Source organism: Thermobia domestica, chromosome 9, assembly GCF_964235325.1.
Source record: "Thermobia domestica chromosome 9, izTheDome1.hap1.1, whole genome shotgun sequence".
Lineage (NCBI taxonomy): Eukaryota > Metazoa > Arthropoda > Insecta > Zygentoma > Lepismatidae > Thermobia > Thermobia domestica.
In genome coordinates, this window is record NC_137462.1 from 37,692,313 (window position 1) to 37,717,468 (window position 25,156).

The following is a 25,156-nucleotide window of genomic DNA, read 5'->3' on the forward strand; positions in this document are numbered from 1 at the left end:
AGAATATGTAGACACAAAATGCATATATATATAGGTCATTCATGAGACTCATTCTGCAAATTAGTTATTGTACACATTTATGTAAATAAAAATAATAAATTAAATAAATTCTAGGGACAGGAAACACAAAGACATTGAAAGTAATGTGAAAGACAAGTAACATTCATAAACATTTAAGAATATATGTGTATATACACAGATAAATGTAACAGAAAACAGTCAACATGCAGATAATTCATTCTCTTTTATGCAATAAACATAAAACAAACAGGCAAATATTAAAATGCACAAATATATAAATAACATGCAGAGATGAAAGAGTATATAGGTAAAAAACATATATAACATTCAATATATAATTTTACAACTTACAACTAAAAGTGAAAATAAAAATAAGAGAAGTAGAATTCTTACGTATGGGCATGCATCTGACGAAAGGATCGCCAGTGTAGCGAGATGGACAACTACAAATTGGATTGTGGTTGATAACTTGACATCGAGCTCCTACTCCACATGTACCAAGACAAGGGTTTCTACATTTCTGGTTTGAGCACGCTTCAGTCTGAGGACATTCAGAGTTAGTCACACACTCAGGTCTACATGTTGGGGGACTTCCTATGTATCCAGGCACGCATGAACAAACAGCTTGTCCATTAACTTCACGACATTGACTGTTAGGACCGCAGGGTGATGGATTGCAAGGTTGTGTGACGACAGGTTCTGTGAATGAAATCCACGAATGTTTAGAATCCAAGTTGAATAAGATTTCGAAATTATTTTTCTTTCTTGTTGGTACATCTTGATAAACAAATGTATTATTTGAAAAATCTTTTATTTATTTAAATTTGACACGAATGAGCTAATTTGACTAACATTTCTAGCAAACCTTTCCATAATTATTCTCAAAGATGAATTTTGAATATTTAAAGAAATGCTCAACAATATAACATGGGTATTTACGATCAAAATCCAGATTTCTTTTCATTTCTTATTTTGAAAGGTCTTGTAGAAAGTTTAAATTTTACAGGTATACAAATTAATGAATAATGCTTACTTGGGACCGATCTACAGCTAACGAAAGGATCGCCAGCGAACCCTTCAGGACAGCTACACATAGGGATATGATTTACTACATCACAGCGAGCCCCTTGTCCACAAGTTCCAGGGCAAGGATCAATACATTTGTTTCTAACGCATGCTCTATCTCTCGGGCAATCAGAACTCAATACACATTCTGGTCGACAACCTCTGTATGGATCCCCTGAGTATTCAGGCAAACATGTGCAGACACCGTCCCTACACTGTGCATTTGGTCCGCACGGAGACGGATTACAAGGATCACTCTCTACTGGAGCCGGAGCTGCAATGTTTATTGATGGCATAAGTACGATAAAATATGCAATGTTTATTCACAATATAAGTAAGATAAAATAAATTATGCCACGAATCTTGAGCACAATATGAAAAAAATATTTCAAATAATGAAATTGTAGATTATATGATTGTTTGCTTTCTTGAAATTCTGATCAATTATTAATCTGTTATATCTGGGAACTAATCTGTTATAATTTCAAAATAGCCTACTTTTAAATGATCAACAAACTAAAAACTTTTTTAAAAGTTTGATCTCTATTGATTATTTTAACATATTTCCGTTATGAAAATAAATTTTCGTTATTCTAGAAGCAATTAACTGAAACTTATTTTTTTCTTTTTTTAATTTTCAGATGATAAAGTTAATTGTATTTCTTTGTAATATTTTACTTGTTCTCTTTGCGTGCTATTAACATATTTATTTTATTTTCGTTTAAATACTTAAAATATTCTTACGCTCTGGTGGTTTAGGGAAGCAATTAGTGAATGGATCTCCAGTGTAACCTTCTGGACAAGTGCATATTGGAGTGTGGTTCAACACAGTGCACTGGGCACCAGCTCCACAGGAACCTGGGCAAGGATTCTGACATTTTTCCCTGATACAAGCTCTATTACTAGGACACTCAGAGTTGATAACACATTCTGGTCGACAGTTCGGAGGACTCCCAGTATAACCTTGCTGACAAGAACAGGATGGGGATCCCCCTATATCTCTACACTGCGAATACGGACCACATGGAGAGGGAATGCACGGGTCTCTTTGAACTGGAGCTACCGGAGCAGGAGGTGGTGCTAAAGAGAAAAAGAATTCAAATATATCTTCTTTTCATTCCTTGAGAGCAATATTTTTATATTTGTATATTTTCTAAAGTATAATAAAAATATAGTAATCATTTTTTTTAATTTATCTGTTGCAGATGATGAAATTACTTATATATTTTTTTTGATACTTTACTTTTCCTCTTTGTGTGATTTTACAAATTTATTTTACTTTATTTTTAAGATATGCAGTGAAATTTTACTTTTGCAATCCAAATATACGATTTCTTATATTCAGTATTCGTTGATAAATTGCATATTATGAATTGACTCTAAAATATTTTTTTTTTCTGTCAGTGATATGAATTAAATATTTGCTTCTTACGTGGTATTTCGTAGCAACGTGTAAAAGGGTCACCAGTAAATCGCTGTTGACAGCTGCATATAGGACTGTGATTGATGACTTCGCAGCGTGCATTTAATCCACATGTGCCTGGACATGGATCACTACACTTCTGATTTACGCATGCTCTATTTTGTGGACACTCTGAACTGACAACACATTCTGGTCTACATCCTGGTGGACTTCCTACATAATTTGGCAAACATGAACAAACAGCTTGACCATTCACTTCCCTACATTGGCTATTAGGGCCACAAGGTGACGGACTGCAAGGGTCTCTCTGTTCTTGAACAACAGCTAGAGTCAAGAGAAAAACAGAGAACATTCAAGTAACATGCAAATACATGCATGAAATCATAGAGATTTCTTATTTTACGCATACTCACAAGAAAGTGTAAATGAAGGTAAAACATATAAAAAAAAAACATGCAACATATAACACATACAAGAAGGATAGTCAAATAAAAGGTAAAACAAAACTTTAAAATTTCAGCATACAAATAGGTAGGAGCAAGGTAAACATTCAAATATGTACAGAATACCACTTTACAGCTATTTCGAGAACTTTTGCGATCAACAGAAGTTTGTTACGAATTTTTGAATATAAATAAATATTTTAGGTGTCTGTGTGGTCTTAAATATTAACTTTCTCTAAATAATAAGAAAACGTATCTTTTTTTCAAGTTTAAAATATTTATATTCAAAGAACAAAGTGGTATCACTAATTGATCTGTTGATTTGATCAGAAGATGTTATAATTCAAAGTTTTTGAATTGCTTTAAAGTTTATAACAAACATTTATTAAGTCATCGTAATAAAAATTGGTTTTGTAGAAGAATGTGCTGAAATTGAACAAACTTAAAGGACATTTGAAAGTTTTAGATCATAAAATATAATGTGTATTGACCAGTATATGTTAATTATTTTCTTTCAGTTTCAGGAGGTTGAATGTTAATTACTAATAACTTTTCAAAATCAAAGGAATAATATGTATCTTAATAATAATAATACAATTTGCTTTTATCTACGTATTTAGGATATTATGCATATAATTTTCGATGTTCATTTCCTCCATTTTGAAATTTCAAAATTTAATTGGTAGAATCTTTAAATGAAATTTTGACAATAATATGAATAATTTGTTAGTTATATTACTAGTACAGAAAAGAAAATTTGAACTACTTATCGAAAATTTGAATATGAAAATTTGAATTTAATTTTTTTTTATTTGTAATTATTAATAAACACGACAGAAATGTCTCAGTTAAAGAAAGAGGCATACAATGGTTGAGGATTTTAAAAATTATGTTTGAGGATGGAAACTTGGATTATAAAATAAATCAAATAATACCCACGAGAGTTTTATTATGATGGTTATTTGTTGATTTTCTTTAAAGTTCACTTAGATGATTTTAAAAATTATTTATAAAAATTTAAAAATAGCTGTAAAGTGATGTAGATATTTATGAAAATTATTATTACATTCCTTTGGATATATTTAAATAGAAACAGAAAGAGTTTATATATGATTTTTTTTAGTTAAATGAAACAGTATCAAGGATTAAGAAGTTCGGAAAACAGCTTACGTTCAGGTGGTTGAGGAGAGCAGTATCTAAATGGATCTCCAGTGTAGCCAGGACGGCAGGTACATGAAGGTAAATGATTCACCACTTGACAGTCTGCATTTTGACCACAAGTGCCTGGACAAGGATCTTGACACTTGTTGCGTATGCATGCCCTCGTTGGAGCACAATCGGAATTCAGAACACACTCTGGACGACAACCCTCGTACGGATTGCCTACGTAATCTGGGAGACAGCTACAGGAACCGGCCCCATTTTGTTCTCTACAAATTGCGTTTGCTCCACAAGGAGACGGCACACAAGGGGTTGGTCTTTCTTGTGGTCTGACGGGCTCTGCTGAAACGTAGGAGGGATAGACGTTTGAGATTTTGTACACATACACAAATGTAAAGTTGGTTATTCAGCATTACTTGGTAAGTAACCCACAAGGTTAAGTTAGTATAATTAACTGCGAAGCGTATAACAACATAATTCCTTTCGTTATAGCGTTAGGTGAACTGCTTTATATACAATAATATTCAAAATTCCTACGATAAGGCGTGAAATTGTTAAGGCGTCAACTTTTCTACTAGTTCTACTGTTAAGACAAAAACAACGAAGAACTTGTAATAATTTTCCATGACCTTGAATCATGAATAAATCCATGATACTATAAATAAATTCAACTGGAACTATTTCAAATTATTAACTATAAAATACAGGATGTTTCAAAACAACACCGACAACGTTCGGGAAGTGATTCCTGACACCAAGATAAGACAAAAAGTATAGACCAACCTGGGTGCAGAAATCCGTCATTTCGGAGTTATAGACTGCCGAAAACATGAAAAAATGAACTTTAAGGCGGATTTCTGCATCCAGGTTGGTCTATACTTTTTGTCTTATCTTGGTATCAGGAATCACCTCTCAGTCGGTGTTGTTTTGAAACACCCTGTATAAATATATATATATTTGTTGCGATTGATAAAATATAAATTCAAATATAGTTTAAGATAAGTTTGTGATTACGAAGAGTAAAATTCTATATTTCACACAGTTCGTAATCACTTTCAAAATGCAAATATAACTTATCGAATTACATCCACAAAATTAGAATATTTAGAACGTAATAGAGTACTAAATAAATACTTCATTACAACATTCATCAAAGCTTATCAAGTAAAATCAAATAATAAGCTCGAAAATGTTGCATGTTAGCCATAAATTAATGCAGTGCTTCTAAAATATTATTTATGATACTGTGACATGAAATTGATAAACAAATTGTTTTAACAATTTCTTGTGAAAATATATATTTAATATTGATTCTTCATTAAATGGCCGAAATATTTACTAATATTAGAACTTTCTGAGAATCGTATTTAGATTGCTTACCGAAATCCAAATTATATTTTCGATGTTCCGAAAATAATTTCAAATTTTTCATATAATTATTTTGCATTTACAAGTAATTAAGGTTTTTGAGAATTTCTTCATTGTTAACAATTATATCTCCAGGTTAATTGTGTCGTCATTGTAAATGCAAATAATGAAAAATATCTCAGAAGCAATACTGTAGATCATGGTACCATTTAACTGCTCGAAAAAAATGTACATTTCATATTGTCATTTATTTTTTAAAAACGATATGGAATTCGGTAAACAACCATTAGTTTCAAATACTTCTATAATAGTAATATTTCCATCGCCCAAAAATACTGCCACTCACTCTAGTATGGTAGTATTATTTTGCTATTTTAGCATTTACAAATGTGAAAATAAAGCAAACGAAAAACAGATGTTACGGGAAAGTTAAGAATGCGAGATTATTTTTTGTGACTTATCGTTTTGAATAATCTCACGTTAGGGATTTACTTGAAGAGTATTCCAAATACATACATATATATATATATATATATATATATATATATATATATATATATATATATATATATATTCGAATATTCTAAATATATATTATGTATACTGTGCACATATAATATTATTTATCTGCTCTTTCATTTGCATAGTATGTTATATAATAATAGATATCATCTTACGCTGCATTAAGTTGCACTGAACAAATGGATCCCCTGTGTAACCAGGAGAGCACGTGCAAGATGGGATGTGACTAGTCACACGACACTCCGCATTGGAACCACAGAATCCAGAGCACGGATCAGTACATTTCTGATTGATGCAAGCCAAACGTCTATCACATTCAGTATTCGTAACACACTCTGGTCGACAATTAGGAGGTGAACCTTTGTATTCTGGTAGACACGAACAAGATGGACTATCTCCAACAACTCGGCACTGTGCATAGGGGCCACAAGGTGATGGTTGACAAGGGTTTTCCCTTGGTGGAGGAGGCGTTTCCGCTACAACAGTGAAACGTGGAATGAACTTATGTTACATATAATTATTATTATTTTTTTTTTTTTTAAAAAAAGATGTCTGAGCAATAGTGTTATTATTTCAACTTTAAGAATAATATTTCAATATATTTTAATTTGAAAGCATTTCTTATCAAAAAAATCATAATATCACAAGAATAATTTTATGATCTCTAAGAAATTATAAAATATTTTTTACAATACAAAAGTTGCCTGTAGTAGCTTCATTGTTAACGTAGTAAGCATTACTTTCTAAACAATGTTATAAATATACTATTTTAGAGATAAATCGAAAAAGTAGTTTTTGTGACATAGAACTTCTCTTGTTAATGTTATTTAAATGAATGAATGAACTACAGCATAGAGTTTCCTGTCGTAAATCAATTTAGTTTTTACTGAACTACTAAGTCTTCAAGTTACTATTGCAAGAAAACTATATAAAATGGAAAGCATCTTCTGTGGCAACTGAACATATTAAAAAGAATCGTAATATTCCCTTACGTATAGGTTGACACCTAATGAACGGATCTCCAGTGTAGCGAGGAGGACAACTGCAAATTGGGTTGTGATTCACAACTTCACAACGTGCACCAACACCACAAGTTCCAGGACATGGATTTCTGCATTTCTGATTAAAGCATGCTTCATTTGGAGCACAGTCTGAGTTACTGATACATTCGGGTCTGCATGTTGGTGGGCTTCCAATATAACCAGGAATGCAAGAACATACAGCCTGGCCATTCACTTCACGGCATTGACTGTTCGGACCACAGGGCGACGGGGAGCATGGTTGTGTCGTAACTGGTGCTATTTGGAGAAAAACCAAAATTGATCTTATGTTTTACAAGGCTCGCACGAAGATAAGTATATTTTAACAGTTACAGTGACGAAAACAGATATAACAATGTTTTTTTTTGTTTGTTTGTTTTGGAACATAAATATAATGGATTTAAAATTAAATAAGACACGGACGAACGTTAAAAAAATATTTCAATTGTTTAAAATGGATCTTCTTGAATAGACAATTATGGTTGATTACTATTGTTTCTTTATGTTTATTTACGTTTAAGTATCAATTTCAAAAACATATTAAATCGTTTTAATATTTGTGACAGTTGTGAATTATAATATAATGTTTAAAAAATTCATAAGTTTTCATATTCTTAATTTTAAAAAATAGAGCTAAATCAAAAGCACGAGCTCGACCGTCATGGAGAGTGCAAATTAAATAATACAACCCAAGGTTAAGTAACGTGAAATTGGCAATATAATTTAAAATCCATAACAATTTTCTAGATGTAAAGACACTCACCCTGATAAGGAGAACAATGAACGAATGGATTTCCAGAATATCTTTCAGGACAACTACACATTGGAATATGATTGACAACCTCGCACTTAGCATTTTGACCACAGGTACCAGGACAAGGATCTACGCATTTATTTCTTACACAAGCTCTATCTCGGGAACAATCGTTACTCAAAACACACTCTGGGCGACAACCTCTGTATGGATCTCCAGAGTATTCAGGTAAACAAGTACATACTCCGTCTCTACATTCGGCGTTGCTTCCACATGGCGAAGGATTACAAGGGTCAGTTTCTACTGGTTCTGGGGCTGTAACAAAAATACACGTTGTGCCTCAATGCTCCTATTGGGATATTCCTGTGCATTTAAATATAATAAGCCTACAACATTTCTAATGCAACAATAGAATATTCTCAGCATATGTGTGAGATATTCCATTTCGAATATTGCTCATTATTACTTGATTGAATATTTTAAAAACTGGTCTTAATATACCTTGGGAGGACTTTTGTTAATCCTCATTCAGTGTTCAAATTAAGTGTTTTTGGAATGTTTAGGGAAAAAAAACAAGAAAAATACGTGACAATATAGCAAAGCAATTAAATGTGAAATGAATTTTTACTTTAATACAATGTTCTCGTTAGCAGATACTTTCACGTAAAATTTCTATGAAGAAATATATATACCAAATATTTAATATACAATATTATCTACCTAGCTAGTAAATCAATTAGTTCAAAAGTTAAAAAACAATGCTTACGTTCGGGTGGTTTTGGGAAACAATTGGTGAACGGGTCACCAGTGTATCCTTCTGGGCAAGTACATACTGGAGTATGGTTCATAACATGGCATTGAGCACCACTACCACAAGATCCTGGACACGGATCTCGACATTTCTCCCTCACGCAAGCTCTATTGGTGGAACACTCGGAGTTAATAGTACACTCCGGTCGACAATTGGGAGGACTTCCAATATACCCTGGTTGACAAGAGCACGAAGGAGAGCCTCCGATATCTCTACACTGAGAGAATGGACCACACGGAGAAGGAGCACAGGGATTTGTTTGCACAGGCTCTGGAGGAATTGCAGGAGTTGCTAAAACAGGATATTTCAGACGTCAGTAACTGTTCGCGTAAATAATAAAATGAAAAAAGCTATTTAATTTTGACAAAAAAGAGAGAAAATATTTAAAAAATATAAATTCTTACTTTGCGTTCAAATATATTGAAATTACTTTATTTCATTACAAGCAATCAATCGACTTTTATAAAAAAAATATGATGAATAATATGTGTTTCTTTTAAAAAACATCTTTGTTGTAAAAAGTAAATTTGTGCAATTTAAATTCTCTTACGTGGAATAGGATAACATCTGCTGAACGGATCTCCCGTATGTCCTTGACGACAGCTGCATATTGGACTGTGATTGATTACTTGACATTGGGCGTTTAAGCCACACGGACCTGGACAGGGATCACTACATTTCTGGCTTAAACAAGCTCTATTCTGAGGACATTCTGCACTCACTACACATTCTGGTCTACAGCCTGGGGGACTACCCACATATGTTGGTAAACAGGAGCACACAGCCTGGCCATTCACTTCTCGACACTGACTATTAGGACCACAAGGCGATGGACTACAAGGATTCTCCGGTTCTGACACAACAGCTATAATATTAAAATAGTAACATTTAGGATACAAATAACGTGCTAATACACGTCACAAAATGTGTTCATTTCTTTTAATTCGTTTATTGAAAGAGAAAAGTAATTTAAATATTATTGATATAAAAATTGAAGATTTTAATAACGAAACAATATCTATCTTTGCAAATGTTTGTATCTGAGGAATATTTCTTTCGTAAAAAATAATTTCATTAAAATATTTAGTATTGTAAGATATAAATAATAATGGTTCTTACGCTCTTGAGGTTGTGGACTGCAGTATCTAAATGGATCACCAGTGTAACCCGGTCGACAAGTACAAGTAGGTAAATGGTTGACCACTTGACAATCTGCATTAGGACCACAAGTCCCTGGGCAAGGATCTTCACATTTATTTCTAACACACGATTTTGTTGAAGCACAATCGGTGTTGAGGACACACTCTGGACGACAACCTTCGTAAGGATTTCCAACATATTCAGGAAGACACATGCAAGAACCTGCACCATTCTGTTCTCTGCACACTGCGTTAGCACCACATGGGGATGGGACGCATGGATTCACCATTTCTTGAATAACAGGCTCTGTTGAAATGAATATTGATATTATGTAATTCTGCAAATAATTAAATTTTAAGACACGTAATTGGGAATGTTTGGAATTCAATTCCGCAATTAAAAATTATACGTTTTGGGGGAATGTAAGCTCTTTTCTTATACATTGCTGATAGTAGTCTTTACAGTAAAAAATATTCTGCTAATTTACTTGGTAGAGTAAAACATTTAAGATTCTCATTAAAGTTGCAGTAAGTTGAAAAACGCTATTGTGCTTTATATTAAAGTTTTAATTTTAAAATGTTTGAAAACCAGCGTAAAATTGCAAGCTCAAAAAAGCTATTACTTATATAGATTCAAACAATTACCATCTTAATGATAGTTTAATGATTAAATTTGTTTTATAATAAAAGGTGTCGTATAGTTTATCACTAGGTCAAGTTTGGAAATTAATCATTTTAACAAACAAATAATAGGAAAGTGTTCTCACGTTGTTGAATGATGCATTGTGTGAAAGGATCGCCTGTGTATCCTGCAGAACACACACACATCGGAGTGTGACTGACAACCCGGCATTCTGCATTTGCACCACAAGCACCAGGACAAGGATCTCCACATTTTTGATTAATACAAGCCAATCGACTCTCACATTCACTGTTGCTCACACACTCTGGTCGACAATTGGGAGGTGAACCTTTATATTCAGGTAGACAAGAGCATGATGGACTATCTCCAACAACTCGACATTGTGCATATGGGCCACATGGAGAAGGTTGACATGGATTTTGAGGCGGTCTCGGAGGAGTTTCCACTAAAAACGAAGATAAAATAATTTGTTATACAAATAGAACCTTCATCGAGAAATGTAAAATTCTTATATGAAAAGAAGTTTAAATATGTTTGAGAAATAAAATATGTCTGGAATTTGATATAGAAAATTGCTAACATTGGTTTTAAGAAAATACTGAAAACGCGACTGATAAAATAGATTCATAGAATAGGAAATTAATAGCTGTAGGATAATTTTTCTAGCTTTCAATTTACTTTTAGAGTTTGAGTTGGTCTATTTTCATTTCGAGAAATTAACCATACATATAAGGTGAAAACTTTTTAGCTTAATAAAGTCCAAATTTAATGCAAATAGATTCTTACATATTGGTTGACATCTTATGAATGGGTCTCCTGTGTAACGTGGAGGACAACTGCAGATAGGATTGTGGTTCACTACTTCACACCGAGCACCAATACCACAAGTACCAGGACAAGGATCTCGACATTTCTGGTTAGAACAAGCTTCATTCTGACCGCATTCGGAATTCACAACACACTCCGGTCTGCACGTTGGAGGTGTACCTCTAAACCCAGGTACACAGGAACATACGGCCTGACCATTTACTTCACGGCATTGACTGTTCGGACCACACGGCGACGGTGTGCATGGACGACTAACAGTGGGAGCTAAAGAGATAACACGACGAGTTACATAAAGAATACAATATTAATCAGGAAAGAATTAATTTATAAGTTGCGATTTATATTATTTAATATGTTCTCTAAATGGTTTGTAATAACACCAAAATATGTACTTCCACAAAGTTGCATAAATTTAAGAGTCTTTCTTCACTAAGTTAAATATTCGTGAATATTACAAGATTTGTCTTCATACTACTTTGAGAAAGAAAGTAATGAATATTGCATAGGATGTAATTACTGTTGAAAGTAAAGACTTTATATAAGAAAAATACAAATCAGTCATTGCCTCCAACATTGAAAACTCACCCTGATAAGGAGAACAGTGAACGAATGGATTTCCAGAATATCTTTCAGGACAACTACACATTGGAATATGATTGACAACCTCGCACTTAGCATTTTGACCACAGGTACCAGGACAAGGATCCACGCATTTATTTCTTACACAAGCTCTATCTCGAGAACAATCATTACTCAAAACACACTCTGGGCGACAACCTCTGTATGGGTCTCCAGAGTATTCAGGTAAACAAGTACATACTCCGTCTCTACATTCGGCGTTGCTTCCACATGGCGAAGGATTACAAGGGTCAGTTTCTACTGGTTCTGGGGCTGTAACAAAAGTGTATTTCGTCTCAATTGTCATAATTATTTAATATATCAAATTGTTCATATCATGAACTAAGTTCAAAGCAAAGTTCAAATAACATAAGATATCCTTCACGGATTTTTAAAAGTGAATCATTAAAAACAACGATATTTTTGCCAGGATTTTTAAAATCAGAAACTTTTAATTCTTTGAATATAGTTAACTACTTAGAATACATAACTATTAGGTAAAACTTGACTTTCTTCTTTAAAGTGACATAAAAATCGTTAGTTTGTTTGTCAATATTTCCACGAATGCTAACACAAGTCAATTGTTTATATAAGAATAAAATATATAATTAACACTACATTCTTCTATTTAGTTACAAAAAATCCTTTTCTTTAACTATGAAAAGAAAATTGTGATTAAGCTCTCTGCTGTATTAGTAAATTTCAGAATTTTACAAATGAGAATAAAATATTGATAGAAAACAAGAAGGTTATCAGTGCTTACGTTCTGGTGGTTTGGGGAAGCAGTTAGTGAATGGGTCACCAGTGTATCCTTCTGGGCAAGTACATACTGGAGTATGGTTCATAACATGGCATCGAGCACCACTACCACAAGATCCTGGACACGGATCTCGACATTTCTCCCTCATGCAAGCTCTATTGGTGGAACACTCGGAGTTAATAGTACACTCCGGTCGACAATTGGGAGGACTTCCAATATACCCTGGTTGACAAGAGCACGAAGGAGAGCCTCCGATATCTCTACACTGAGAGAATGGACCACACGGAGAAGGAGCACAAGGATTTGTCTGAACGGGCTCTGGAGGAGTTGCAGGGGCAGCTAAAACAGGATAGGACACGATTAAGTTTCTGTAGTATGCTTTAAAAAGGTGTGCAATAATTACAAACAGAATCTCAAATTTCTCTAGGAAAATATTAAAATTTTGGCTTAGTTATTTCAAACAGATTTTTTTATAATAAGACATGGCTTATTTCTTTATATTTTTTAATAATAAGACTTTTTATAATAAGATATTTTTGTAATAAGATTTTTAAATAATATAACTGTAATTTAATTTTATAATAATAATATTGTAAATTACGAAGAGATTTATTAAGAAAATATAATAAACAATGTTTCTGTGTTTCTGAGTATGTTATATTCAATTCTTTGGGAGAAAGAAAACAATCCAATACGAATATATTAATCTTCTTACGTGGAATAGGATAACATCGGCTGAATGGATCTCCCGTATGTCCTTGACGACAACTGCATATTGGACTGTGGTTGATTACTTGACATTGGGCGTTTAAGCCACACGGACCTGGACAGGGATCACTACATTTCTGGCTTAAACAAGCTCTATTCTGAGGACATTCTGCACTCACTACACATTCTGGTCTACAGCCTGGGGGACTACCCACATATGTTGGTAAACAGGAGCACACAGCCTGGCCATTCACTTCTCGACATTGACTATTAGGACCACAAGGCGATGGATTACAGGGATTCTCCGGTTCTGACACAACAGCTACAATATTAAAATAGTAACTTTTAGGATACAAATAACGTGCTAATACACGTCATAAAATATGTTCATTTCTTTAAGTTCGTTTATTGAAACAGAAAAATAATTTAGACATTATTGATATAAAAATTGAAGATTTTAATAACGAAACAATATCTATCTTTGCAAATGTTTGTATTTGAGGAATATTTCTTTCGTAAAAATAATTTCATAAAAATATTTAGTATTGTAAGATATAAATAATAATGGTTCTTACGCTCTTGAGGTTGTGGACTGCAGTATCTAAATGGATCACCAGTGTAACCCGGTCGACAAGTACAAGTAGGTAAATGGTTGACCACTTGACAATCTGCATTAGGACCACAAGTCCCTGGGCAAGGATCTTCACATTTATTTCTAACACACGATTTTGTTGAAGCACAATCGGTGTTGAGGACACACTCTGGACGACAACCTTCATAAGGATTTCCAACATATTCAGGAAGACACATACAGGAACCTGCACCATTCTGTTCTCTGCACACTGCGTTTGCACCACATGGGGATGGGACGCATGGATTCACCATTTCTTGAATAACAGGTTCTGTTGAAATGAGTTGATTCTATATTGTATAATGTAGTACTAAATGAGCTTTGTATTTTATAACAAAATTAATTAGAAAATTGAATTCTTTATATTGAAACTCTTATACTGCCAAATAAAATTAATTGCTGCACTGTTTGATAACTTTTGAAGTATTAAATGATGTGAATAGTTCTTTGGTTTATAAAGATGATGATTGTTAAAACTTCAACTCAATTAAACGTGAACTAAGTTAATGCTTCAAGAAAATATTTAATAATCGCTTTAAACAACATTTATCCTTAATAGTAATATCAATACAGTGTAATGACAGAAATCATAATTTTTTCACGTGGTTGAATCATGTATAGCATAAAACAATTGCCATCTTATTAGCAGTATTGTAAACGAATTTCGTGTGTAAAAAGATGTCATGGAATAATCTATACATTAATTATGGAAATAATATCATGTAAAGAAAAAACAAACAAAAAAATCTCACGTTGTTGAATGATGCATTGTGTGAAAGGATCTCCTGTGTATCCCGCAGAACAAACACACATTGGAGTGTGACTAACAACCCGGCATTCAGCATTTGCACCACAAGCACCAGGACAAGGGTCTCCACATTTCTGATTAATACAAGCCAATCGGTTGTCACATTCATTGTTGCTCACACACTCTGGTCGACAGTTGGGAGGTGAACCTTTATATTCAGGCAGACAAGAGCATGATGGACTATCTCCAACAACTCGACATTGTGCATATGGACCACATGGAGAAGGTTGACACGGATTTTGAGGTGGTCTCGGTGGAGTTTCCACTAAAATCAAAATGTACAATTTTCTATTGTGTTTCACAGTAAAATGAACCAGAACATAAAGTTACATAGACAATATTTATGATTTTCTTAAATCTTATTCAGGATTAATTATAATCATATAAAAGTGTTCTAAATTTATAAATGGTTGTAAGTTTTATCTAAGCACTATATGTGATCTTGATTTCTCAAATTAAAAAGAACGAAAACTAACAAGGCTTTCAGAATAAGTAGCTAGAAGGAATACAAATGGAAATGATTCATCAAAATACAAAAAAAGTGAACGTCTTTTTATTGTAGCTACTTTGTCTGAGATTTTATAAGGAATTTACTAATATTGATGTTTAAGTTCTATAAAGTATGCGTAGTGATACTAAAAAGATTACAAAAATAATAACACAATATGGTTCTTACATATTTGTTGACATCTTATGAATGGGTCTCCTGTATAGCGTGGAGGACAACTGCAGATAGGATTGTGGTTCACTACTTCACACCGAGCACCAATACCACAAGTACCAGGACAAGGATCTCGACATTTCTGGTTGGAACAAGCCTCATTCTGACCACATTCTGAACTCGTGACACATTCTGGTCTACAAGATGGAGGTGTACCTCTAAAACCTGGCACACAAGAACATACGGCTTGTCCATTCACTTCACGACATTGACTATTAGGACCACATGGCGATGGTGAGCAGGGGCGACTAACAACAGGTGCTAAAGAAGAATGGGTAGTTATTAAAATCATACCTCCATGTTTTGGACATTAATTAACAGTTTAATTTGGGAATATATTATTAATTTCATAGACTATTATTATTAATTATTTAAATAGATGATCAAGAATATTGAAGTTTATGACTTCAAAAGAAAATAATTGTGTATATATTCGATTATTTTGTTTCAAATTTTGTAAATTAATAATTTATATTTGACATTTTTTTAAAGTTTCTCAAAAAATTAATGGTCACATTATGGTTCTTACTTTGAACTGGTCTACAACTGACGAAAGGATTGCCAGAATATCTTTCAGGACAACTGCACATTGGAATATGGTTTACTACATCACAGCGGGCATCCTGGCCACATGTTCCCGGACAAGGATCTACGCATTTATTTCTTATACATGCTCTGTTATGCGCACACTCTGAGCTCATAACACATTCTGGTCTACAGCCTCTGTACGGATCGCCTGAGTATTCAGGAAGACACGTGCATATTCCGTCTCTGCATTGAGCATTAGGGCCACACGGTGAAGGATTACATGGATCGGAAGGTTCCACAATAGCTGGAGCTGTGAAAAGTATTCAACGTTAATAAAAATCTAGTTTCCAAATGCTCTAAGAAGTGGCATAATATTTTAAACTTTGAGTCAAATTATACTTTATTTGTATTAGGCTTCAATTGAAAAAAGCGCAATAAAGTTTTCGATATGTTATAATTATATATATATATATATATATATATATATATATATATATATATATATATATATATATATATATATATATATATATTTGTTTTAAAAAGAAATCTGTTCTAGATTTGTGTAACTTTTTAAGATATTAGGTGAAAAGTTTACTTTCTTTGTTAACAACATGATTTTAATAGCAAGCAAGATTGTATATCTCTCTGAATTGATACTAAATATGTCTTCAAAAAATGCTATTGCAGAGTTCTTACATTCTGGAGGCTTGGGGAAACAGTTGCTGAATGGATCTCCAGTATATCCCTCTGGACAAGTGCAGATTGGTATATGGTTGATAACATTGCACTGAGCACTAATTCCACAAGAACCAAGACATGGATCCTGACACTTCTCTCGAATGCAGGCTCTATTGCTGGGACACTCAGAATTAATAATGCATTCAGGACGACAATTAGGGGGGCTTCCTGTATAGCCTTGCAGGCAAGAGCACGACGGAGATCCTCCAATGTTTCTGCACTGTGAATATGGTCCACATGGCGAAGGAGCGCAAGGGTCCCTTTGTATTTGAGGAGGAGATGGTTGTGGAGCTATAGAATGGAAATAATATGATATTTTAACATGCTATCAGCTAAATTTTATATTATTCTAATAGTACTGTCTCGTGGTGATATAAGAAAGAAAACCGAAATAGAGGAGATAGTAATAATCACATTTTGTTGTCAATTTAGAAATAAATTCAAACATAATTTATACTTCAAATACTGAAATAGTAATTATTTAATGTAATTTGAAAAATAAAATTATAATATTTCAGTCATAAGAAATAGTGTATTTTTTAAAATGACATCAAAATTTCTTTACTTCTTTCTATTAGAAGAAGATTCAGTAAAAGTATGAAAAGCCTCGTTTTTAATCCATTCATCAATTTTAATGACGTAAAATCATAAATATCTTATTAATTATGTCACATGACAATAGTAATGCTTACGTGGTGGTTGATAACAACGAGTGAATGGATCTCCGGTATACCCTTGACGACAGCTACAGATTGGACTGTGATTAATTACTTGGCACTGAGCATTTAAACCACAAGGACCTGGACAGGGGTCACTGCATTTCTGATTGAGACAAGCCCTGTTTGATGCACACTCGGAACTAACGACACATTCTGGTCTACAACCTGGAGGACTTCCAACGTAAGTGGGCATACAAGAACATACAGCTTGACCATTTACTTCTCGACACTGACTATTTGGACCACAAGGCGATGGATTACACGGGTCTTCGGGTTCAGTAATGACAGCTAGGAAGTAATGAATTTGAAAATAAATATGGGGAGCTTGCAAAGATATGATTTCAGACAAAAACTTTAAGAACAATTATGTAACTTAATTAACGAATAAAATAGGCTGATATTGAAAAGCGAATTAAATAAATCAAGTAAACACTAGGTATTATGAATGCGTTATCAAGGATTCAAATTGTACTTTGCATTGAAATACAAAGGTAGTATATGTAATAAAGGTACTGTGTTTATTTAGATATTACCATAAATAAACTATTTTGTATCTAATTTGTCATAATAACTTGAGTTATATATTTAAAAAGTTCATTAAAACTTTCAAGTGAAGAAGAAAACAACTTTAGAGTTAGAACAAGTTTACAAATAAATTAAATTCTTACGTTCTGTTGACTGAAGACTGCAGTATTGGAATGGGTCTCCAGTATAGAGTGGGTAACAAGTACAAGATGGTAAATGGTTTACGACTTGACATTCTGCATTTTGGCCACAAGTTCCAGGACAAGGATCTTGACATTTATTTCGAACACAAGCTTTATTGGGAGCGCAATCTGTGTTCAGAACACATTCTGGACGACAACCTTCATATGGATTTCCTACGTAGTCAGGAAGACAAGTACAAGATCCAGCGCCATTTTGCTCTCTGCACACGGCATTTGCACCACATGGAGAGGGGGAACATGGGGTGGGTTTCTCTTGTGGTCTTTCTTGTACAGCTGAAATTAATACACAATGAAAGTTTCCTATATCAGTTATATTAATTTTAAAGCTAATACTTTCTACTAACTTATTCCAGTAGTAACAAGTCGTAAAAATACTTAGTACTGTGGTTGTTACCACCATATAAGGCGCACTTCATTTTCTGTATTCAATTTTGAGGAAAAATATTTTCACTGTGTATTATTAAAATACTTTTAAAATATAAAATGATACTTTTAACAACGAGCATGTTTGAACAATACCTAACTAAATGTAGAATAGGCTCGTCTGGGAATGTCTAGAGCATATGCGATCATGTGAAATGGTAAATAGAGTGAATTTATCCAAATTGCATTTAGTGAGTCACTGAACTATACGTAGTTAGAATGCTGTTGCACACCGTAAGAAAACAATAAAAACATCAATATAGAGTCGAGAAAACTTATTGAAATTGAAATAGCTAAATTCTCTATATCAGAGTATAAAATATATTCCAATTTTAGACTTTTCTCGAAGTCCACTCGCTCTGTGGTCACCATGAACTAGGTTTAACCTTGAACAGTCGATTTTCGGGATTTAACTTTGTTGATCTTGGTTAGTCTACAGTACAGAAACAAATATACTAAACTTAGAGTTTCAATGCTGAAACAATATTTCTTGAACTACGTTCGTGTCTACGTTCGAACTACTACGTTCGAACTACCACCCGTGTCGAAATTTGCAGACTACTTTACCTTGTTCCGTATCAAGTACAAAATTCCAGCCAGCATTGACTCAACACTAACTATTATTAGCGCCCGTTTATAAACATGCTCCAGACATTAACAAATGCAGAAATATTCATAATACTATTTGATTTGTAATTTGATTTTACCAATAACATAGACAAGAATTAAAGGACTCAAGAATTTAAATAGTAACATTTAAACTCTAATATCAATGGAACAAGTACTTATTTTTCTTGAAGTTTTTAAGTAGTTGAAGATAATCAAAATTACGGAACTTTCTGTTTGGATCTCGGGTTGACGAACTGAGACTTTTAACAACCAATTTCATCTTCAAATTTGTAAGAAAAAAAAAAACAATAAGGAAATAATTTGCTTACGTTGTGGATAACATCCAGTAAAAGGATCTCCTGTGTAGCCACCCGAACACAAGCACATAGGCGTGTGACTAACTACTCGACACTCAGCATTTGCACCACAAGCTCCCGGACAAGGATCAGTACACTTTTGTCTTATACAAGCCAATCTATTATCACATTCGCTGTTGCTTACGCATTCTGGACGACAATTTGGAGGCGAACCCTTGTATTCAGGCAAACAAGAACATGACGGACTATCTCCAACAACACGGCATTGTGCATATTGTCCACATGGTGATGGTTGACATGGATTTTCTGGTGGTCTAGGCGGTGATGGTCTTTCAGCTAAATTTATAGAGAAAGGGAGGTTTCTTGTTTTAATCGGAACAGGGGAAATCATTGTATATTAAAGTATTTTGTTTGTAGAAACGAAAATACCATATATACAATCTGGTTTTATTATTTTTTTAAATTTAAAAATGTTTCACAACTAAGATAATTGTGATTATTTCAGTGAATTTCTTAGTAAAATTTTAGAAGTATTGAGTAAAAAATGTTCAATGATTTTGAATTTTTATAGGATATTTAATTTTAAAAATCTAAAATAAGATAATTGCCAGGTTGATTAGAGAAAACAGAACAAAATCAATGTTTCTAATGCAAACTTTAAAATAAAGAAATGTAACTGCTAAGCAAAAAATCTTACATATTGGCTGACATCTAATAAACGGGTCTCCAGTATACTGTGGTGGGCAGCTGCAAATCGGATTGTGATTGATCACTTCACACTTAGCTCCAATACCACAAGTACCAGGACAAGGATTTCTACATTTCTGATTGGAGCATGCTTCGTTCTGACGACATTCAGAATTTACAATACATTCTGGTCTGCATGTTGGAGGATTACCTACGTAACCAGGCACACAAGAACAGACAGCGTGGCCATTCACTTCACGACATTGACTGTTTGGACCACATGGGGATGGGTTACATGGCTGAGCCGTTGATGGTGCTAAATAATGAAATAGAAAATTAGTTGATGTTTTAATATTTTTGCGGAAAATTTAAGTGAAAAAAAATAGTATTTCCAGACGGCTATATAAAAGTTTTATAAAGTGATTACATCATGGATGTACCTAAGTTAATATTTAAAAGACTTTGAACTAAAATTTTATAGGAATATTGCAAATTATTCTTGTTGATTTTTGATAAGACAAAAGAAATGATTGACTAAAGTTATCATAATTTAATTTCTCCTATTTCTTGAAAATTCATAACGAATTAGAAGCTATTATTTAAGACTCTTACATGTGAAAGGTCTGCATACAACGAACGGATCTCCAGAAAAGCCTTGCGGGCAGCTGCACATAGGGACATGGTTTACAACATTGCATTCAGCATCTTGTCCGCAAGTTCCAGGGCAAGGATCTACGCATTTCTGACGCACACACGCTTTGTCTCGGCTACAATCGGAACTAAGCACACATTCGGGTCGGCATCCAACATATGGATCGCCAAAGAATTCAGGTAAACAAGTGCAAGTGCCATCCCTACACTGGGCATTTGGACCACATGGAGATGGATTACAAGGATCCGTTTCTACTGGTTCTGGAGCTGTAAACAGAATAGGTTGCAATGAACTTTTTTTTTTTTTTTTTTTTTTTTTTGCATAAAATTATAAGTGTACAACACGAACAGGAACAAAAATATATGGAATTTACTCCACTAAACATTTCTACTTTTAGGTATTCATGTTTGAAAATTGTTTGGATAGATAAAGCAGAAGTGCACAAAAATAGGAATTGCAAATAGTATATAAAATTTACAAATGGAAACTTCTTTAGTTTTAGCTATAGTATCCAACAATAGCTTTCACATACAAATCCTGTACCCATCTTTGAATGATCAATACATGAAATTATACAAGAAAACTGTTTAGAAAAGTAAGCAAAGTTACCGAAAAGTGATGCAAATGTTTTTGACGTCGTGTGTCTTATATAGATGAGGCTAAACATCTCCATTTTGCTGCCAACATTTACATAAATCGATTTTTAAAAATTGAGATGATATAAAACGTGATTTTAAAAAGAATTCGATTCTGGCAAACTATTTACTGCAATATGGAAATGTTCAGACTCAACTCTTAGAGGTGTATGACAATAGAGATTTTTCAATTAAGGTTTGTAAGGTTTTTCAATTATTTTCTTACTATTTAAGTTATTTAGCAAAATATTTTCTCCTCTCCAAAGATAAGTACATGAATTCTATTTAAAAGGTATAATTGGAAAGATAAGTGCATGAATTCTATTTGAAAGGTAGTATTGGAAAGGTAAGTACATGAATTCTCTTTGAAAGGTAGTATTGGAAAGATAAGTACATCAATTCTATTTGAAAGGTAGTATTGGAAAGATAAGTACATCAATTCTATTTAAAATGTAGTATTGGAAAGATAAGTACATGAATTCTCTTTGAAAGGTAGCATTGGAAAGGTAAGTACATGAATTCTCTTTGAAAGGTAGTATTGGAAAGATAAGTACATCAATTCTATTTGAAAGGTAGTATTGGAAAGATAAGTACATCAATTCTATTTGAAAGGTAGTGTTGGATATTGTAGCTAAACTATAGGAATCGCCAAACATGTACTATGAAACTTTTTAAATGATTTTGTTGAACAAAACGTTGCAATCAATTAATATGTGTGGAACAATAAAATAAATATAATGAGAACAATTATTAAGGAAAAACTTCATCAAATTTTATGAAATTAGTTTAGTAAAAAAGAGTATGCTGTAACGCATTTCTTTCTTTCCATTTCTTTTGTTTTTGTTTACTAGTGAATTTAAAGAAAAGCAATGGAATCTCTTATCAATTGCTCAAAGTTATAAGATTTTAAAAGCGTATCCTAAAGTACTAGGAGAAATATATATGACAGAGTCTTACGTTCAGGTGGTTTGGGAATGCAGCTGACAAATGGATTTCCTGTATACCCATCTGGACAAGTACACATCGGAGTATGATTCAAGACACGACACTGTGCACCGGCACCACATGATCCTGGACAAGGATCTTGGCATTTCTCTCTTATGCACGCTCTATTGCTGGGACACTCAGAATTAATTGTACACTCCGGTCGACAATTAGGAGGCGATCCAATGTAACTTGGCAGGCACGAACATGATGGAGAACCTCCAATATCTCTACATTGTGAGTTGGGGCCACACGGAGATGGTGCACATGGGTCCCTTTGAATCTCAGGTTGTTGTGGAGGTTGGGGTGCTAGAATGTTAATATTATTCCTCAGTTATTACTATTGTAGAGAAATTTTGACATAATTAAGTAGATACGATGATCAAGTAAAAAAGTAGAATACTGCAAACAACTGAAAGTTTTATAAATAATATTGATTAATTTAAGTAATCTATATTTTTTCACAAAGAAAGGCTGATTATATTGCAAATGTAATTAATTCAATTTGTAGATTTTGTTTAATCCTTGCACATTTTGTTTAAGTTACCTAGCAAAATTTTGATTTGATTAATCAGCAAATACATTTTACTTAATAACAAGATAAATGATTCTTACGAGGTATTGGATAGCATCTGCTGAATGGGTCTCCAGTATAGCCCTGTCGACAGCTGCATATCGGACTGTGATTAATAACTTGACATTCCGCATTTAAGCCGCAAGGGCCAGGACAAGGATTACTGCATTTCTGACTGACACAAGCTTTATTTTGAGCACACTCTGAGCTTACAGTACATTCTGGTCTACATCCCGGTGGACTTCCTACGTAATTCGGTAGGCATGAGCACACTGCTTGACCATTAACTTGCCGACACTGACTGTTAGGACCACAGGGGGAAGGATTACATGGATCCTGTGGTTCTGCTACTACAGCTAAAGAAAGTAAAGAAATAATTGCTTTATACGCAGATTTTTCATCAATCCGCATGCAAGAATACAAGAATTTTGAAGAAAACTCAAAACTACAATGGCTATATTATCTTAAGAGTCGTAATTGTAATGTATCTGAAAATATTGCAACATGTGTGAATTTAAAAACACATTCTTGCGGAAGTGGAAGCCATTTTAATAAAAAAAAAAATAAACAAAGATAATCTATATACTTTAAAATTGAAAGAAGAAATTTCGGAAAGCGTGGAATTGATTTACTCTGCTACAATTTAAAAATGTCTTAGTTTTCTTGATTTAATGCAGAATATAAGAATAACCACGATACAAATATTGAGAAATATTTCACATTATATCTACATTTGCATATAAGAAAGTAGGAAGACATCTTACGTTCTTGAGGCTGTATGTTACAATATCTGAAAGGATCTCCTGTATAACCTGGGCGACACGTGCATAATGGTAAATGATTCACCACTTGACAATCGGCATTTTGCCCACACGTTCCTGGGCAAGGATCCTGACATTTATTACGAATACAGGCTCTCGATGGTGCACAATCTGTGTTAAGTACACATTCTGGACGACAACCTTCATAAGGATTTCCAACGTAATCAGGAAGACACATGCAGGAACCTGCACCGTTCTGTTCTCTGCAGACAGCATTAGCGCCACATGGGGATGGTGAACAGGGTGTTGGTCTTTCTTGTGGTAATTGCTGAACTGTAATATGGAAATCCAAATTTGTTTTTTGATGCAGAATGTAAATAATACTGATTTTTCTTTTTATTCACCTTTTAAGACTTGCATTCAATATTAACTTTATAACGTTTAAATCGTTCTGTTAAAAATAATAAAAATAATATAAATAGCTTGGCTTCTAGACTAGTTAAAGTATGGGTTGCCGTATCTTTGTTTGGCACTTTTTTAGACTAAATTATTTTAGGAAACGAAATATTGACTGGATTTTAACAACGAATAATTAATATTTTTAACCTTTTTCCAAATAAAGATGAACAGAATATTAATTCAAGTTGTAATAGAATATGTAAAAAAGCATCTAGTTCAAATTAAAAATTTCACTTATAAAAGAATATCTGATAATTGAAGTTTGAAAAGGTGCTAACAAACAGGTTTTCAAATAAATCCCTTTTTTAGCTGGACAACTTTATAAAATTATGCAAGAACACATTAATATATGTTATTTATTTCAAATAAATATTTGAGTAAATCTTACTTTGTAGCACGTTGCACTGGGTGAAGGGATCTCCTGTGTAACCCTCGGGACAAACACAAGTAGGAGTGTGGCTAACTACATGACATTTAGCATTTGGTGCGCAAGAACCCACACATGGATCTGCACATTTCTGATTTATGCACGCAAGGCGACTATCACATTCGCTGTTGCTGATACATTCTGGTCTACAATTTGGAGGGGAACCTTTGTATTCGGGTAAGCAGGAACACGATGGACTATCTCCAACAACTCGGCATTGAGCATAAGGTCCACACGGAGATGGCTGACATGGGTTTTGAGGCGGTGGAGGCTTTTCAGCTATATGGAAAGACAAAACAATTTGTGACTACAGAAGGAAAGATATATACAATAATATATGAATGAAAACAACACGGAATTCTCTATAAATTCTCAAGACTACTAAGTTTCTCAAAATATAGCTCTCTATTCAATAATTTAGTACATTTTTGTATCTAAGAAATGATTA

The 25,156-nt window shown here is 33.5% G+C and overlaps 4 protein-coding genes across 20 annotated transcripts in view; all 4 read right to left on the reverse strand.

The window, feature by feature from the left end:
• LOC145694577 (uncharacterized) overlaps window positions 1–25,156 on the reverse strand; it is a 554,274-nt gene that overhangs the window by 94,648 nt on the left and 434,470 nt on the right. For all 17 annotated transcript variants that reach the window (XM_081770921.1, XM_081770922.1, XM_081770930.1 and 14 more), the window contains 5 exons: window positions 4,123–4,452; window positions 2,519–2,833; window positions 1,831–2,166; window positions 1,055–1,360; window positions 415–720 (listed from right to left, as the gene is read on the reverse strand). In XM_081770921.1, the coding sequence (XP_081627047.1) occupies window positions 415–720; window positions 1,055–1,360; window positions 1,831–2,166; window positions 2,519–2,833; window positions 4,123–4,452 (1,593 nt within the window). The remainder of the gene's footprint in view (window positions 1–414; window positions 721–1,054; window positions 1,361–1,830; window positions 2,167–2,518; window positions 2,834–4,122; window positions 4,453–25,156) is intronic.
• Window positions 6,086–6,722, reverse strand: LOC145694280 (cadherin EGF LAG seven-pass G-type receptor 3-like). Its single transcript, XM_081770368.1, has 2 exons — window positions 6,708–6,722; window positions 6,086–6,504 (listed from the first exon to the last, which is right to left on the reverse strand). Exons 1-2 carry the CDS (start codon window positions 6,720–6,722, stop codon window positions 6,133–6,135), a joined length of 387 nt encoding a protein of 128 aa, XP_081626494.1. The 3' UTR covers window positions 6,086–6,132.
• Window positions 6,862–10,157, reverse strand: LOC145694579 (uncharacterized). The gene is made up of 5 exons (XM_081770936.1): window positions 9,728–10,157; window positions 9,159–9,473; window positions 8,564–8,899; window positions 7,807–8,106; window positions 6,862–7,295 (listed from the first exon to the last, which is right to left on the reverse strand). The coding sequence occupies exons 1-5, from the start codon at window positions 10,035–10,037 to the stop codon at window positions 6,928–6,930; spliced, it is 1,629 nt and encodes a 542-aa protein (XP_081627062.1). The 5' UTR covers window positions 10,038–10,157; the 3' UTR covers window positions 6,862–6,927.
• Window positions 10,474–25,156, reverse strand: part of LOC145694281 (uncharacterized) — a 31,899-nt gene continuing 17,216 nt past the window's right edge. Inside the window, exons 19-37 of the mRNA XM_081770369.1 lie at window positions 24,680–24,987; window positions 23,826–24,150; window positions 23,103–23,408; window positions 22,461–22,796; window positions 20,829–21,134; window positions 20,227–20,532; window positions 19,542–19,865; window positions 18,121–18,453; window positions 17,426–17,740; window positions 16,692–17,024; window positions 15,994–16,296; window positions 15,420–15,725; window positions 14,688–15,008; window positions 13,880–14,206; window positions 13,312–13,626; window positions 12,600–12,935; window positions 11,691–12,109; window positions 11,189–11,510; window positions 10,474–10,835 (exon numbers count right to left, since the gene is read on the reverse strand). Coding sequence (XP_081626495.1) covers window positions 10,483–10,835; window positions 11,189–11,510; window positions 11,691–12,109; window positions 12,600–12,935; window positions 13,312–13,626; window positions 13,880–14,206; window positions 14,688–15,008; window positions 15,420–15,725; window positions 15,994–16,296; window positions 16,692–17,024; window positions 17,426–17,740; window positions 18,121–18,453; window positions 19,542–19,865; window positions 20,227–20,532; window positions 20,829–21,134; window positions 22,461–22,796; window positions 23,103–23,408; window positions 23,826–24,150; window positions 24,680–24,987 — 6,194 coding nt within the window. The 3' untranslated portion in view covers window positions 10,474–10,482. The remainder of the gene's footprint in view (window positions 10,836–11,188; window positions 11,511–11,690; window positions 12,110–12,599; window positions 12,936–13,311; window positions 13,627–13,879; window positions 14,207–14,687; window positions 15,009–15,419; window positions 15,726–15,993; window positions 16,297–16,691; window positions 17,025–17,425; window positions 17,741–18,120; window positions 18,454–19,541; window positions 19,866–20,226; window positions 20,533–20,828; window positions 21,135–22,460; window positions 22,797–23,102; window positions 23,409–23,825; window positions 24,151–24,679; window positions 24,988–25,156) is intronic.

Bases quoted from the DNA above. Each gene is read 5' to 3' on its own strand.
- LOC145694579 (XM_081770936.1), bottom strand. From the start codon at position 10,037: ATGGTGAATCCATGCGTCCCATCCCCATGTGGTGCTAACGCAGTGTGC. The intron at 8,900-9,158 runs GTAAGAGAATTT...ATCCTGTTTTAG, and splicing joins CAGATGTTATCCTATTCCAC to CAACTCCTGCAATTCCTCCA. The intron at 8,107-8,563 runs GTAAGCATTGTT...TTACAGCCCCAG, and splicing joins TTTCCCAAAACCACCCGAAC to AACCAGTAGAAACTGACCCT.